This window comes from Balaenoptera borealis, assembly GCF_965194805.1.
Source record: "Balaenoptera borealis genome assembly, chromosome: 9".
Taxonomy (NCBI): domain Eukaryota; kingdom Metazoa; phylum Chordata; class Mammalia; order Artiodactyla; family Balaenopteridae; genus Balaenoptera; species Balaenoptera borealis.
This window is the reverse complement of record NC_138873.1, coordinates 57,044,835-57,062,699: the sequence shown is the minus strand read 5'-3', so window position 1 is coordinate 57,062,699 and position 17,865 is coordinate 57,044,835. Positions and strand designations below refer to the sequence as shown.

The following is a 17,865-nucleotide window of genomic DNA, read 5'->3' as shown; positions in this document are numbered from 1 at the left end:
AACACAACATTGTGTTAAGGGTCCTTTGGGCTAATTCAACGTACTGTATTTGTTGCTTCTAGCTCTGTATGTAATAAAAGGAACTCATCTGTAATATATCTTTTCTTAAGGCCCAGAGGGAATCGTCCCAATCATAAAAATTTACATATAGAAAAGTCCTAGTACCTTTCAATCCCATGATCCTAGTGACCCTTTTGAACTATAAGTCTCTGTGGCTGATGCTTTTGCCTGTTAATGTCCTGTATCTGAAGTTTTCCCTCAGAGTTCTGGACTCATCACCTTCTAGACACGGTCACCATCTACACCGTTTTAAAAAGCTGCTATTAGTCTGCAGTTAGACCATTGTTGAAACTGAATGCCTGATCCACAGAAATCTTGTAACTCCATGGCCTGATAATCCTATTTTGAGGTAGGCCAACTTAGACTTTAATAACTAATGTATGGGAAGACCATAAAACTTTCACTTATCAAGTGGAAATAGTATATATTCAAGAACTCAGCCAGCCAGGCAGCAGTGACATCTTGGCTTTACATGAAACAAGGTAACTTTTGGGGGAAATTTTGTCCTCTACTTCACAGCTTAAAGTAGCTGCTGACTAACCAGGGCCCTAGATTCATAGAGGTTCTTCTGAATGCCTAGACTTGGTTCACTGACAAGTTGAAACATAGTGTTGTCCTCTGGGGTTGTCCTCTGTTGTCCTGTGGGCTATCCAGTATCAGTGTTAGCCATACAGAACCCAAACTGGACTTGATCTTTCTTATTAGTGGGCAGAAGTCAAGGCTTTTCTTCTAACTCGTGCTATGACTCCAGTGATTGCCAATGCCCTAGGTTTTAGTCTGCTCCTTGGAAAGCTAGATTCTGGTAGATTAAATATACCCCTATTTGTGGCTTCCAACAATGGAAACAAATTCCGGCTGCTGATTGGAAAGTTTGGGTCACTAATGAATTCAGAATCTATGCTTATTAACTGCTATATTGGTCTTTCTCGCTCATAGTTTAAGTCTCAAAGCATTCCATGAATTTTCTCCTAACAACTCCATTGATCTTTTCCTCATACAATTCATTATGTTTTTACCATTCCTCTGGATATTTCTTGCTTCAAGGAATCTTATATAAGCTCTGGGAGGGATCCTGTTTAAATATCTTTCATCCCCACTCAGCCTAGTCTACCGGTAAATACTGATTGATAGATCCTGTTATATTGTTTCACACATGAGAAAATAGAAGCTTATTTTACTCTACTATGAGATATATTTATGTGAACTTTTAAACCAGTGAAGAAATAGTAATTACCTTCTGAAGTCATGGGCATTTAATATTTTTATAATTTAGCCTTCGTTCCAAGTTTTTGTTTATACAGATACAGAAAGATAATCAAATTGATTATTGTTCCCTCTTAATTCTGGAAAAACTACATGGACATATAAAAAAGATAAGAATCTGTAGCTTTTTAAAAATTTATTTATTTATTTATTTATTTATTTTTGGCTGTGTTGGGTCTTCGTTTCTGTGCGAGGGCTTTCTCCCGTTGTGGAGAGCGGGGGCCACTCTTCATCGCGGGGCGCGGGCCTCTCACTGTCGTGGCCTCTCTTGTTGAGGAGCACAGGCTCCAGACGCGCAGGCTCAGTAGTTGTGGCTCACGGGCTTAGTTGCTCCGCGGCATGTGGGATCTTCCCAGACCAGGGCTCGAACCCGTGTCCCCTGCATTGGCAGGCAGATTCTTAACCACTGCGCCACCAGGGAAGCCCGAATCCGTAGCTTTGAAATACACTAGCACTTTCTTCAATGTGTTATTTAATATTCGGTATCAGAGGCTCCATCTGAATTGTTCAGGTTAAAATACTTAGAAAGGGGAGCTTATTTTCCATTATCCTCAAAATGTAAAATATATTGACTGCTTTTCAGAAATTAAAGTTAAAATAAAGCACTCCTTTAACTATTTACTAATTTCATATTTTTTAAATAATTTATTATTAAAAAAAGAGCTGTGAGACTTCCCCGGTGGCACAGTGGTTAAGAATCCGCCTTCCAATGCAGGGGATACGGGTTCGAGCCCTGGTCCGGGAAGATCCTACATGCCGTGGAGCAACTAAACCCATGTGCCACAACTACGGAGCCTGCACTCTAGAGCCCGTGAGCCACAACTACTGAGCCCACGTGCCACAACTACTAAAACCCGCGCGCCTAGAGCCCGTGCTCTGCAACAAGAGAAGCCACTGCAATGAGAAGCACGTGCACCACAAGGAAGAGTAGCCCTTGCTCGCCGCAACTAGAGAAAACCCGTGTGCAGCAATGAAGACCCAACACAGCCAAAAATAAATACATACATACGTACATACATACATACATAAATAAATAAATTTATATTTAAAAAAAGAGCTGTATTTTTACTGAAGTTAATCTGTAAGTTTAGGTCAAATAAAATTTTTTATATGTATCTCAGTCTTTACATTCTTAAATAAAATGACCACAAAAATTATCTGGATTTAGCTTATTGCTCATAGTTTTGTTTCATTTGATTAGTGAAGGTCTTCAAGGTAGAATACATGTATATTTAAATGACATGTGTTGTTCTTTCCTACTGGAATAAAAATATATTTTCAGTGAATAAAAATTATAAAATTGAGAAATAATATAATAAACAACCATAATTCTACTAACTAGGAACAAACATTATTAACATTTTGCTCAATTTATTTCCACTCTTGATTCTATACTTTTTAACCATGATGTTATAGAACTTTTCAAACATGTGCAAATAGAAAAGTAAAGTTAAATTTCATGTACCCATCACCAAGCCTCATGGATTATAAACTCATGGCCAATTTCATTTCATCTCTACTCCCACAAACTTGCTTGCCACCTGCATTATTTTGAAGCAAATCCTAGACTTCATATCATGTCATTTATAATACATACATTTCAGTATTTATCACTAAAAGAGAGGAACTAATATTTTTTAAATGGCCACACTCTCATTTTCACATAGAAAAAATACGATTCCTTAATGACATCAAGTACCCAACCATCAGTACTTATTTACATTTTTCTGGTTGTCTTCTAGTATTTATTTACTTATTTAGTACTTGTTTACTTGTTTAAATTGAGATCTAAAAATGCTCTTTAATTTATGATTGGTTGGTATATCTCAAGAAGCATGTAATCTGTAGGTTTCACCTTTACCGTGTTTTTATTTAGTTGAATTTATGTTTAATATTGTGTTTCTATACTCACTGACATTGGCAGTGTCCATGCCATTTCACTGGAAACTTTGCAAAATGCTGCTTAATAATGCATAGTAATTCTTTCTTGCTGTACCCTAATTTATTAACCATTCTCTTCTGAGGCATAGAAGCTACTTGCATTCCCAGATTACAGGTGATCTTGAGGGAACACCTTTGTGTATCAGCCTGTTTCTGAACTTAGAATTATTTCTTAAAAATTCGAGATGTGAAATTCTAGTACAATGGATAGATTTAGTAGGTGGTCCACTTTCATTCAATAGAAAAGTTTTTGCTTATGCTCTCTGTCTTAAATCCTTCCACATCTGAAATTAGACATTTGATTCTATTGCATAGGGTTTTTAACAACACACAGAAAAAAATCATTCTTTCTGGTTTTAGGCAAGAGGAAAGAAAAGAGAAAGAGTTAGGAAAGAAGGAAGGAAGGAAGGAAGGAAGGCAGAAAGAAGGACCAAAGTGGGGACAGTTTGGATAAAATAATAGACAGAAAATTCTAACCTTTCTTTACAGGCTTTTTTCTTAATATTGCATCCAGTTTTGTACTATCAAACACTACTGTAATTATAGCAGTTAGTATTAGAAAGGTTTTTGTTTGCTGTTTTGTAAGAATTTTCTTGTTTAATCTTTATGTTCAAACTTAATTGTGAGTTATTCAAGCATCCTTAAATATATGGGGATATATTATTAAATTCTAATAAACAAATATGGGAATGGCCTCAATTTTTATTAACAAACATGGGGAAGTGGTCTCAGCTCAGTTATTACACTTGGATTATTAGAAAAATCAACTATTCTGGAAGGAAATTGCTGATCATCAGTGATGTTTGCAGAAAATCATAAAGCTGTTTTTACTAATCAATGGGGGGTTTCTATAGGGGCAGGTGATCACATAGGTGATATAGGAATAAGGTCATGTCACAGGTTCAGAAATACTGTGGACAGTGTAATTACTCTGTTTTTCTATTATTATTTATGTAAGGCTGAGTTACCATAAACATGATGTTTTTCTTAAATATTTAATAGGTAGTATAGTATTTTAAAAAATTCTAAGGCACAATTAAATAGCTTTGTTGCAGTTGAATTTGAATGAAAGAATTTATAGAGATCACATTTATAGGGTAAAGGTAAGATAATAAACCTGAATGGTATTATTTCCTTTTGGTGGAAAAAAACATAGAAGAGCAAAATGAGAGGTGCAATGACACAAGTTTTCTCTTCTAAGTCTGACACCTTTTGTTTAGGGTTGGAGTGTTTTGTCATGTAATGTTCTATATTACCGTGGGATTTTCTGGAGAGGATCAACAAGATGATTAAACTGGGAGGAGCTGGGGAGAGTTGGAGACATGTTTGCTGCTCCTCCAGAATACCCAGCTTGTTTCTACCCCAGAGCCTTTGTAACTTATAAATCCCTCTGCCAGGGGAACTCTGATCAGAACCTCACAGGGCTTTATCCCCGACTTGACTGAAGTGTGGACTCAAATGTCAGGACCTTGGAGAGGTTTCCTCTGTTCATCTTAGTAAAAATAGTGCCCTCCTTTTCTCCCTAGTTACACTCTTACCTTGCTTTATCTTCCTTCGTAGCACTCTTCACGTCCTGACATTATAGCCTCTAATAGTTTCATGCTCGGTGTCTGTCTTCTTCACTTTGTCTGTCTTCGCAGTACTATGAGCATCTAGAACAGCTTCTATTACAAAGCAGTCAATCAAGAATAAATACTTGTTGGATAAATTAGTGAATTGTTCGATAATAAATTGTTGAATAAATGAGTGAATGAATGGTTTCACATAGATATCAGGGTTCTAAGTTTCCTCATACCTCAAACATTTTAACACATATTGAATAAACAGTTAAAACCTTTATAAAACAATTAAATAGTACAGATTCAAGGAATTTCATTAGTCATGGAAACCAGAGAAAACATGTTACAAAATATTTTTCACTAGAGAATTAATTGTAAAGACATCCAGGTGCAACACAGGCTAGCTGTTTAGATATATGTAAATATTTTTATTGCCCAAAGTTCTTTCTTACTGTGTATGTTATTTTAACAGTTTATCTGTTTAACAAATACTAATATGTACTTTATATTTGTTGTAAGTTTAAGCATATAATACAGACTTTTGAATGTAGGGAATTAAGTAAATTTATAGTTTAGATTTGATGCACTCAGATAAGTTTGCTTAGTAATTCAGCATATGATGTAAATCTATTTGCAAAGCAAGTTCTGGGAGAGGTATGTTCTATGTAGCAAAATGTTATCCCTGTTCTGTTGGAAAATATACAGAAGATCTTGTTTATGCAGATCTCTTATACAGAGATCATGTATTCTCTGTAATATTTGAGTCTAACAAATGCATTTAAGTGAGATAATGAGGCTATATAGGAAAAGTATCTAATGTTTATTTGTATTTTAGCTGGAAAAAGGAAGAGAAGAGGTTGAGCTGGGGGCACCTTTTGGTTTATTTATGTGGTTTACAAGTGCTATCCACTATCCAACTCTTCTATGCCCTCTCATATTGAAGAATGAATCACTGTAAAGGTCACTTTAATTTTTAACCTCATCAGCATAGTTATTGTTGTTATTGTTAATCCAGTGATGAAGAATAAATAATCAGGAGCTTTAAGATGGGTTATAATGCCTCACACGTTTCCCTCTTGAGTTCCTCCCACTTTCTTTAATACTACTACCCATGGAGCATTTATGTATTGGTCCCATTTCAACTGCAGGTTTTGCAGGATTAATGTAAATTCCAATAATGACTATCTTTTTATATTAACCCATTAGAGTAACAATTGGGCAAGCCAGTAAAATTGTAGCACAACTGTACCTTGTACATACTTTAACTGAATGACTTATTAGAACTTTTCAATTATTTGTTTCCATGTTAATCTTCCCTATATTGCTGTCACCTGAGAAATGAGACTGTCATAAACACCTTTGTATCCTAAACTTTGCCCAGGCCTTGTGCATAGCTGAATTTTGATAATCCTTTGTGAAGGAATGTTTGTTACTGTGAGAAATATTCTTAATAAATTAATTCTAAATTTATTCTAAACTAAGTAATGTCCAATTTTAACATAAACTAATCATAATTGGATAATTTAATTGCATTGATTATTTACAACTGTTATAATTTACCTATTATTTTAAAATAGATCCTGGAAATCCAATGTACTTGATACATTGTCCACTGGAGAATGGTTTACTAGAGCAGAATTATAAGTTCACAGTTCCATTAAAAGGGTTCCTTGTAGATCATAGTCATCCACTCTAGTGCTAGTAGTTGTTTCTTGGTCCACTGGTTGTGTTCCCAGAGCATTTAAACTGGGAAGTGAAAACAGGTTTAGCTGACAATACATAGGTGAAATAGCAGCTTAAATCAGTAACAATGAATTGTGTGAATGTCTTATAGGCTCAAGAAATAACCTGATATTTTAAATAGCATGCTGAATTTTTTCTAGTTTTCTATTTTGAAACTTGCATATAAGTTTGTGTCAAAGAAGTGATTCAACATCTCTCACTTCTCAAGTACTTGCTTGATGAATACATAATAACATTTTGAGTAATATTGTAGGATTTTTTTCCTTGTGTTGTCTTTAATGTATGTTTAAATATAACCATAGGAACTGTAGAAAGTAATAGAATATCATTCCTATTTAGGTGATTGTCTTTAGCAGAATAAAATATTTTCACTTAATCTATAATTTTAAAAGACATTAATTATTTTAAAATTAGGAAATCTGTAATACCAAAAATCCAGAAAGAAAGTGTCAGAAACACCATCATTCAATGCTTTGCTCACAAATAACAGGTATACAAAATTCCACTTTGAAGTATTAATATTCATGATTTCCAATTGTTTTTAATAGAAATTTAGTTTTCCTGAAATTATCAATGTGAAAAAAAACTCCTCAATCTCTATGAACCTATTTTTTTTCTGAAGTAGCTAAACTAACTCAATTAATGCATTAAAAAATAAATAAATCTCATAGAAATATTGCAGTGAGAGAAGAGATATTGTAACAATTTTAGTACAGGAATATTATTATTTATAAAGCATCCATTGAGAGCTTACAATTAAATCAGATCCGGATGGGAATGAAACAAAACAAAACAAAATAAAAACAAACACCCCCCCGCCACACACACACACACAAAAATCAATGTTTTGGAGCTGTGGCTCTTCTGAAGAATTATCAGTTGAGAAGTTTATTTTTTATTCTGTCATTAGTGGCAAGGTTGGTAGATTTAGTCAATATCATTTGAAATTATCAGCAGGCTTACTTAAGCATTAATAAAATGACAGCTGCTGAAGCAGCAGCTGAATCTACTACTGTTTGTGTTTAATGCTTTCTTAATTGTCCCTATCAAGGTCCTACAAGTGTGAAAGAATTCTCCTTATTTAATTAATAACTCAACTGACTATGTTACTTTCCATTGTGTACTAGGTGTTTACTACTTGGTTTGGTGAAAAGCAACTATAAGGCATATTTTTCAAATATAAGCTTATGTTTTATGTGTGTTCTATGTGTGCTGGAAGTCAGTAGAAGATTCTGAGCAAGAAGTGATAATCTGGTATGTGCCTAAAAAGACCTCTCTGGTCTTTGGATGAAAAACAGACATTAACTGGGCAAGAATGAAAGCAGGGGATCAATTAAGAGGTCACTGCAAGAGTCCAGGCAGTATGACTGGGAGGATAGTGGTGGAGCGGGTATGCCATGTGTACAGAAGGTGAACTGTGTTTCCCTGAAAGTGCCCAGAGGTAAAGCATTTGTTCACATCATACATCGTGAAGAATTTGGGAAAGAGTGCTGTCACTTATAAGTGATATTAAAATTAATATACATAATTAACTAGCTTAAATTTCTTTACTAAATCAATTAAAATATTCCAATTTATTCATATGCACTTACTACTTTTTAATTATTTTACCTATTTACTAAGCATTTCACAACATTATGGAAAAGAAAACAATGTTTAGAACTGGCTTTCCGTTGTTAAATTGCAAGATCTTTCAGAAGTATGCATAAGATGTTTCACTGACCAGATCACGTATTATAACATAATATGTTCTTTGATTCTTAGGACTTCATTACGAAGGTTTTCTCAACATGATCAAATTTGCGGTCGTTGTGCCATTCACGAAGATATGCTTTGTTATCTAATTTTTGTATTAGGGAATTAGAACTTAGACCAATAAATTTTACCATTCTTCTCTAATCTTTAATGAGACTTTAATCAAAGGGCCGCTATTAGCTATATAATTCCATAAAGAGAATTATTCTGTTCTCCCTAGATGGTTAGTTCACTAGAAATTATATTAGTGTACAAATAAATCTCATTTCTAGAGCAAGATCAGAAAAAAGTTTAATTTTAAAATTCTCTGAGTGATTTCCTTTTAATTTTCTTCGAACATTTTAGTAAGTTAAATTGAAACTGTTATTCAGCAAACATTTACTAAGCGATTCCTTGGTGTCAAATTTTGTCCAATACCCTACAGATGTTAGATTGATTATGATCATAGGGCTAAATAAGACAATTTGGAAGAGTTTCACATAGAATGATAGAATAGTAAATTAATGCTTATTAAATTAATAAGATAGCTGCTGCCTAGGCATCTTTGTGAAATTTCCAGGGAGGAATACTTTACCATTTTCTCAGTTCAGTGATATGTGCTTTGATCGAAGAGAATGCCTTCAGGCTTCAAAGTGCTTATACTCTCATAATACAGTTGAAACAATGTGTGCATTCAAATCTCTCATATCATATTAGGTGATTTACATGTGAAAAACTCAGAAAAAACACAACATAAAGTATTGTTACATGTTAAATTATATGGTGAAGTTTATAAGTGCATAAAAAATTTACTTAGGAGAAATTAATGTGTACAGAATGTTCAGGGAAGGCTACATTGGAGAAAAAGAATCGGAGATGTGTCTTATAGATTTATAAGATGTGTCTTACAGATGTGTCTTATAGTAGAGAAAAGGGGAGATCATTTGGGGGCAGGGGAATATGATGCATTTGAATGATTGTACAGAAAAATGGTGGGAAATGAATATGGTTAAGTCATCTTTGGGATCATACTTTCCTTAAACTCTCATGATTCTGGTTTTTTCATCTGTAAAAAAGGAAATCACAGTACAAATTTGAGCTGTTGTGAGAATTGATGGAAATATTATAGGCAAAGAATACAACACAGTCTTGGCCCACAGTAGACCCATTTGATGCTAGCTACTGCTAAGATATTCTTTTTTTCCTGCTACTATCACCCTCCCAATTCAGACTTCTGTCATCTCAGACTCTTTCTTCTAGATGTAATGCAAGTATAATTGTTTGGAATGGTCTCCTCTGAACCAGTCCTGTGATAGAAGTGAGCTCTCCCTTTTCTTTGTATCAATACTATTCATGTGATACATAACAATTTACTTATTTTTCTTTCGATGAAATCATTTCTTTTTTTTTTAATTTTTATTTATTCATTTATTTATATATTCATTCATTTATGGCTGTGTTGGGTCTTCGTTTCTGTGCGAGGGCTTTCTCTAGTTGCAGCAAGCGGGGGCCACTCTTCATCGCAGTGCGCGGGCCTCTCACTATCGCGGCCTCTCTTGTTGCGGAGCACAGGCTCCAGACGCGCAGGCTCAGTAATTGTGGCTCACGGGCCTAGTCGCTCCGCGGCATGTGGGATCCTCCCAGACCAGGGCTCGTACCCGTGTCTCCTGCATTGGCAGGCAGACTCTGAACCACTGTGCCACCAGGGAAGCCCGAAATCGTTTCCTTTTAAAATCAATTCTGACTACTGGCTCTTTCTAATGCAGGAATACTTTATTCTTTAAAATAAAAAAATCAGTGACTAAATCTATTTTCAAAGAATAGATTTAAAAGTTCTGGGATTATTCCATTTTGCCATCAAGGTCTTTTCTCCAAATGCTCTGTCTTTAATAACATGATATTTGATGGGAAAATACCACATCTCTCACTATAAACCTCTTTGATATAATAACATCTTGATTAGATTCCAAAATAGTTATATTATTAATGGATTTGTAATGAAGATAGATCTTATTCACAGATAATGCTATAATGTATAAATAAGTGCTCATCTTTATTGCTGCAAGATAGTCCTGATATCTCCTTTTGTAAATGGATTTTAAAAATGTACTTGGTGTGCAATTAGATACTGCTTATTTTTGACAATTGATATTTGATAAATTTTGTGTGTTTTACTGTTAATAGTTAACAACCTAGTTCTAATTAATTAACCAATCAACATATAACACATTGAATTCTACTAACGAGGATGTGGTTAAAACAACCTGCTCTTATTTAAAAATAATTAATAGGTTTTTAAGAGCAGTTTTAGGTTTATAATAAAATTGTGCAGAAAATAGAGTTTCTATATATCTTCTTCCATTCTACCCCCTTTCCCTACGATTTCTCTTATTATTAACAGATTCCATTAGTGTAGTACATTTGTTGCAATTGATGAACATTTATTGATACATTATTATTAGCTAAAGGCCATAGTTTTCATTAGGGTTCATTCTTTGTGTTTTCCAGTTTTATGGATTTTGATAAATGCGTAGTGTCATGTATCCATCATTACAGTGTCATGCAAGATAGTTTCACTGCCTTAAAAATGTTCTGTGCTCCTACCTATTCATCACTTTCCCCCACCCCTGAACACTGGGAAACCACTGATCTTTTTACTGTCTTTATAGTTTTGCCTTTTCCAGAATGCCATATATATGAAATTATATAGTATGTAGTCTTTTTATACACATCGTTCACTTAGCAATTTGCATTTATGGTTCTTCTATGGCTTTCTATGGCTTGATAGCTCAGTTCTTTATGTTGCTGAATATTATTCCTTTATACAGATGCACGTCTGTACATTTTTTTTAATTAAATGGTTAAAAGTGTGGGTTTATATCTTTTGTTTCAAATGACTAATTTCTTTTATAATTGAAAGCATACTATATAATTTTTTTGTTTTTTTCCCTTTAATAATTAGAATATAACTTTTTTAGGCAACGCTAAGTAAATTTTGAAATTTGATATATGTCTAGTCAATCCTATTAATATATGCCTGTAGAACAACATTTTTGGAATAATATAGTAGTTTTGTTTTAATATATGTTACTTGAATTGTTTCCTCACTTTTGCTGATATATATTATGAATTTAAAAGTACTTTACCAGTTTAAAGCATACTCACTGACACGTTTTATATGTGGTGAAATTTTGCTTTCCATGTGCCTAGGAGGAGGGTGGGTTACAAAGTTAAGTGGCACATGATAAACTATGCTGAATTCAACCACCAAAACAGGAGCAAACCACCACTCTATTTTTTCCTTTTTTTTTTTTTTTGACCTGGAATCCTTGTTTCTTATATTACCACTTTCCTTTCCTAACAAACTTGTTTACTTTTTCAAACCATCTCTCCTTTGTTGAAAATGTTCTATTTGCATGAACTCTGCACCTGACCATCTAAATTCTGAGACTATAATCTATCAATTCCTGCCCTTGGTTCTATATATTTCCCTTTCCATCTCTGCATTCATTCTACATGAATGAATGAATGAATGAATGATGTCTCCATGATTCCATTTCTGGTTTCTGAGATGCATGACATGGTTAGTTCTAGGTATAGATTTCAAAAGCTTAGGTTTATGTCCTTGGTTCCAATGCTCAATTAGTTCTATGACAATGAACAAGTTTTTAACTTCTGTGGTTTCAGTTTCCTTATCTAAAAATGGGAATAACAGTAGTATTGCATAAGAATTAAATGTAACAATTCAAGTAACCTTCTTAGCACAATGCCTGTTGCATAGCAAATGCTCAAGTAGCATGAACAATTATTATTGTTAAATTGCCATTCCTTGACTTATGAATGTGAAATATGATTGTACTCTTGCCAGGACTCTGAAGATTTGTTTTTCCTTGCTGGTTGTTAGGAAATATCTTTCTCTCTCCATTGCTACTCTCAAAGATATTCTATCCAAGCATCTCCCACCACCACCCACCCGCAACACACAAATGCATACAAACGCATACTCAGAATAATATTGTCAACAAACTTAGCCTCTCAGAGAAGGTTCTTCCTTAAGTCCTCCAACAATCCCTGAGACAAGGAAACAGTAGAGGACCAATTTCATTCTTTTTTTTTTTTAATAAATTTATTTATTTTATTTATTTATTTTTGGCTGCGTTGGGTCTTCTTTGCTGTGCATGGGCTTCTCATTGCGGTGGCTTCTCTTGTTGCGGAGCACGGGATCTAGGTGCGTGGGCTTCAGTAGTTGTGGCACACGGGCTCAGTAGTTGTGGCGCACGGGCTTAGTTGCTCCACGGCATGTGGCATCTTCCTGGACCAGGGCTCAAACCAGTGTCCACTGCATCGGCAGGTGGATTCTTAACCACTGTGCCACCAGGGAAGCCCAAGGACCAATTTCATTCTGTTGTACATCTTTCTGTAGTTCTTTAACATGAGCATTTCCGTATATTCTCTGAAAGCTCCATATGTTTATAAAAATAAAAGAAATACAGAAATACAGATTCCCATCATGGGTTGGAATAGATGCCTTTGTTACTTCAAAATATTGTAATTATTTATTTCAATATGTTAGAGCTTAAGTTCATCCCTGATAGATGGTTAAAACATGGTGAGTGAAAAGCATTAGTAATTTAACATCTTTAAGCTACCTGGAAAATTAGCAACTTTGTGACAATTGAAAAACTCATTTCCTAATGCGATTTAGGCAAGGCTGCAAGGATTTTCTTTAAATAATATAAAACAAATTAGAGAGATAGTAACAAAAATCAGGGGCAGTAAACAAAATCACATTAAAAGAGGATTTTCACAATGTTAACTATTTAAAGAATAAAACATTTTAACTGTGCTCTATAGTTTTAAAACCAGAAAAATAAATGTTTCTCGATTATCAGCTAAATAATTTGAGGTAGTTATTATTATTTCCAATTTGACCAAAGTATTTATAAAATCATAATTGATAGTGTTTTTAAAGTTTAAATTAAAAGTATTATGAGCAGGTTTAGTAGCATAATAATCCAGGTACTAAATGTACAATGGTTTCTTCAGTGTTTTTCATCCTATACAGTTTTTTCTTTCTATATCTACTTGCAATAAGTGCTGATTTGTTAATCTAGAAACTCATAGAAATGAGTAGCAGAGTAAATCAGATGCTTCACTTCAGAGTTAAGAATGCTTTAAGTGTTAACATGACTGTTGCTGAGACAATTCTTGAGTGTAAGGTCTTTGTTTTGTTTAATATGGTTACTACTTTGTTGTGACTTAGAACACTTTTTTTTCCTTTTTTGTGTTTCTCCTTACAGAAAGCTGACCTTGCAGTTGCTCCACTGGCTATTACCTACGTTCGAGAGAAGGTCATCGACTTTTCCAAGCCCTTTATGACACTTGGAATAAGTATTTTGTACCGCAAGCCCAATGGTACAAACCCAGGCGTCTTCTCCTTCCTGAATCCTCTCTCCCCTGATATCTGGATGTATATTCTGCTGGCTTACTTGGGTGTCAGTTGTGTGCTCTTTGTCATAGCCAGGTAACATGCTCACTTTTGTGATTTTTTTGGCAATTGTTACCTCCTTTTTCTAACTAATAATTGTCAAAAGTCACAATCAATGTTACTTTTCTTTTTATTTCCCATGGGGTGCTGGAGAATAATGAACTTTTAAGAGTCATATAACTTATTAAAATGTACTCTGATGCCTTTTTGGGCAGAAAGCATGCTGGCTGTGTCAGTAAGCTATAAGTGTGGTAGAGTTTACTCTTCTGAATAAGAAGCTAGAAACAGTTCAATTCACAGTGATATAAAAATTGTTTCCTCATTTTGAAAATTTATCTTGAACTAGGTAGCAAAACACTATGTTTTACTTATTTGAATTAATAAAACAGTTATAAGAAAAACCAAAGTGGTAACATTTAAAAGGAGGCTTTTAAAAACAAATAAACAAAGGCTAGTTAAAAATAAGCATTTTAAGTATAAAAAGACTACCATGATTTTCTACCTAAAATTTGTCATTTTTTTTTCACGGAATATATCACCACAAAAAATTGCCTTATTTTTGTTGACATGTAGGGTATATTTCAATCATAGCATCAGAAACTCAAATGCCTAAGTGAAAAAATAACATATTTTTATATTTTTATAATGGCTTTTAAAATCTATGATATAGCTCAATATATGTTGCTTTTGCTACTTTATTGTTACTCTGGAAGTGGAAATTTGTAATCATTTTTCATTTATGCTTACCTCACTACCAAATTTTCAACAGATAGATTATTTTGATATGCTTTAGCTTATTTTTACCTTAATTAAAGAGATTAAAACTGTCCCTGGGCTCAGAGCTCTACTGTTACTTGAATGACTTTGGAAGTCACATACTCATTATAGTCTTTGAATTTTTATATTCTATCAGATATCAGAAAGCTCTAAATCCAAGATGAATTAGAATGCTACATATAATTTTTTCATGTTGATAATAATACTTGTAATGTATAAATATAAATATTTTTGCCTTAAATTCAAAATTAAGTATTAAATATGTGGGTTCTTTTTTCAATTAATTTATGTGGGGTCTTCTGATCAGTTATCACTAAGGATATTTGTCCTTCCTTGAACTTTTTTTTGATGAAGTCATATTTTTTTTCCAAGCAGTGAAAAACTCTTAGTTTATTCAATTAAAAAATAAATAAAATCAATTTTAGAAGTAGCATAATATTTTTGATATATTTTTATATGTTTACATTTTATAGTTATACACATAGATATTTCTGATACATTTACACATAAATGTTATACAGATTTATAATTTTCTACCTAATAGGTTCAATATTAACACATGAGTCCTTCAGAAAATTATCAATTGTATTTGACTGAAAATTTGTATTGGAACCATATATGCATATAGCATTTGTAGCAATATGGTAGATTGAGTTAAAATTTTTATTTGAAGTTTAGAGTTTTTCCCCCCAAATGAGAATTTGGAGTATGAAGTTCATAAACTTTTAGCTCCAGTTTTTTCCATAGCTTGTACAAATAAAACAGCCTTCTCATTTTTGAGCATCTTTGGACCAATTGCATCTTTTTTTATAGTGACTAACACAAGCCATCCTGTTTTATATACGTGCAGAGAAGTGAGTTCACAGATTACAGCTTAAATAATTCAATGACTAGAGAACTCTACAGCCTGCCCACAGAACAAAAAGAAAAAAATATATATTCCGAAGTATAGAAAAAACAATTCTTGATGTCTGCAGGTACACCTGTTCCCTCTTAATCAAATTAACTAAAGTTCTCAGGAAGGATATAAATAAAGCCTAGAGGAACATGTCCTGAGACAGTTGTGAGGCAATTGTGTGGCCATCAATCAAGCTGAATTAAGTTCTAATAACAGTTTCCAGGGGATCCTAAGCAGAGACTATTGTGTTACCTCAAATTCAAATTAGAAATTTTAGCTATTTCTAATTTTCTGAGCCTAAATCTTCTAAAATTAGATTCAAAAGCAGGTACTGAAACATCTGAATTTTTTTCCAGCTTAAAAGAATATTAGCAAATAGAGATGTGATATGGATATGCATTTATCTAACTTTGAAAATTTTCTAAAACTCTCACTTTATATCAAATAATATAATATCTGTAGAATTATGATAACCTGTATTAATTTTACTCGAAAGAAATTCATCCATGTCTTTCTATCTGAGAACATAACATTAACTGGTGTGCCATTTTTTAGGATCTTTGAATTTTAGAATATTACTGTTGAATTTTGTCAGTGATTAAATGAATGGATTTGAAAATGATTCTACTTCAGCATCTTATTCAACGATGTGAAATGAAGTTTAATATCTTCATTTATGGGCAAATTAACAAATATTCTATTAAATAATAAATAATATAGGATATCCTATATTAAGTAATAAATAATATTACATATTCTTGGTAAAGTAATATGTAATATAAAAATCAATTCTTTACAGATTATCTCAGAATATTTTCTTCAATTCTCAACATTATTATAATCTTGTATAAATATTGTCAAATTAAAAAACACACTAAAACTCAGATTAAAAGAAAGTTTCTTGAGTAGAGTCCATTTAAATTCTAAACTGAACCTCCAAAACCAAATGATTTTGTATAAGCAAAATCCACTCTGACCTGGTATTGAACTCTGGCTACCGTGAAAGAAGTTCATGATGTGCAAATGACAGGAAAATGTCTAAATTTCAATTGTAGAACTTAATTACCTTTCTAACCAAAATTACATCATGATTATTTGTTATCAATTCAAAATAAATGTAGCATTTTTATTTTATCTGTGAAAAAAGATTATGTCTTATGCCATATAGAGATCACAGATGAACATATTAACATCATTATTGATGTCAAAATAAGTATGGCATTTCCTTTATGTATATTCTTTGTCCTATTGATTATAAAGAAAAGAAACAAATTACATTAAAAAATTCTCAGATATCTGTTTTATTTTCACTGAAATTCAGAAAACAAAGTTCTAAAATAATACCACTTCAACAACAAAATTTATATTTATTATCAGATATTATGCTATATTGAATTCTAAGAAGTTATGTAATATCTACTTAGAATTAAAATAAATTTTATCTCAAAATTAAAATATAGTAAATGATTTAAATATCATTACAATTTTTAATTGGCATTACTTTACTTTTGTTTCAGTCACCAGCTAATATTGTCCCAATTATTATTGTTACAATTAATCTTCTATGTCTTTTTAGCTACCAAGACACACCTTCAATTTGTTTTCTGTTTCTACTTTAATTATTCCATCAATCATTCACTCAATTAGTCAAATATTTCTTGAACCTGTAGTGAACACTGGATAATTAGGATTCCATGAAGTATTATGCATTAATTTATATCCCTCATCTATTCATTAATTTATTCAACATGTATCTACTGATTACCTATAATGTTCTGAGAATTGTACCAGATGCTTAAATCCAAGAACAAACATGGCTTGATACATTTTTTCATTAATAAACTCATAACCAATGTGTTTATCTGACAATAAATATGTACTGGCCTTGAATGAAAGTCATGAAAATGTTTTATAGTTATCCAATGTTTTTTAATGAATTACAAGTATTTTAAATATATTTATCTAAAAATGACTTGTAACATATATTTCACTGAAGAGAAATATACAACTATAAAGGAAATAAGACATTAGGCAGATTGTTAGTTATCATTAGAATACTAGATTTGAGGCTTATTGAATATCTGCTGTATCATAGTATTAACAATATTAAATTTATGATAAATTTGTAAGTGATAATTATTAATATATTATATGTTTTTAAAATTAAATTTAAAAGTAAATAATGATTGTTACCATTTTAATATTTCCCCTCACCTTCATTTTATAAGAAAAAAGATTATCTAAGAAATACTTGAAAATGCTCTAAATTTATTATAGCAAGTGTTAAGAAAAAAATACATTGTCTTATTTGTCTTGGTATGGTTTTATAATCCATGATCTCTTGCAAACAGTTGCATTGTTGTTTATAGCATAATGACATAATCAGCATGCTTATCTGAATT

The 17,865-nt window shown here is 32.6% G+C and overlaps 1 protein-coding gene and 1 long non-coding RNA gene across 10 annotated transcripts in view; one reads left to right on the top strand and one right to left on the bottom strand.

Annotated features, from left to right (window-relative positions):
* GRIK2 (glutamate ionotropic receptor kainate type subunit 2) overlaps window positions 1-17,865 on the top strand; it is a 640,648-nt gene that overhangs the window by 489,996 nt on the left and 132,787 nt on the right. For 7 of the 9 annotated variants that reach the window (XM_082405212.1, XM_082405214.1, XM_082405213.1 and 4 more), the window contains one exon: window positions 13,601-13,824. In XM_082405212.1, coding sequence (XP_082261338.1) covers window positions 13,601-13,824 — 224 coding nt within the window. The remainder of the gene's footprint in view (window positions 1-13,600; window positions 13,825-17,865) is intronic. The other 2 variants (XM_082405216.1, XM_082405220.1) reach the window with 1 other exon arrangement.
* The window catches only part of LOC309634836, a 43,733-nt gene that overhangs the window by 11,895 nt on the left and 13,973 nt on the right, over window positions 1-17,865 (bottom strand). The window lies entirely within an intron of this gene.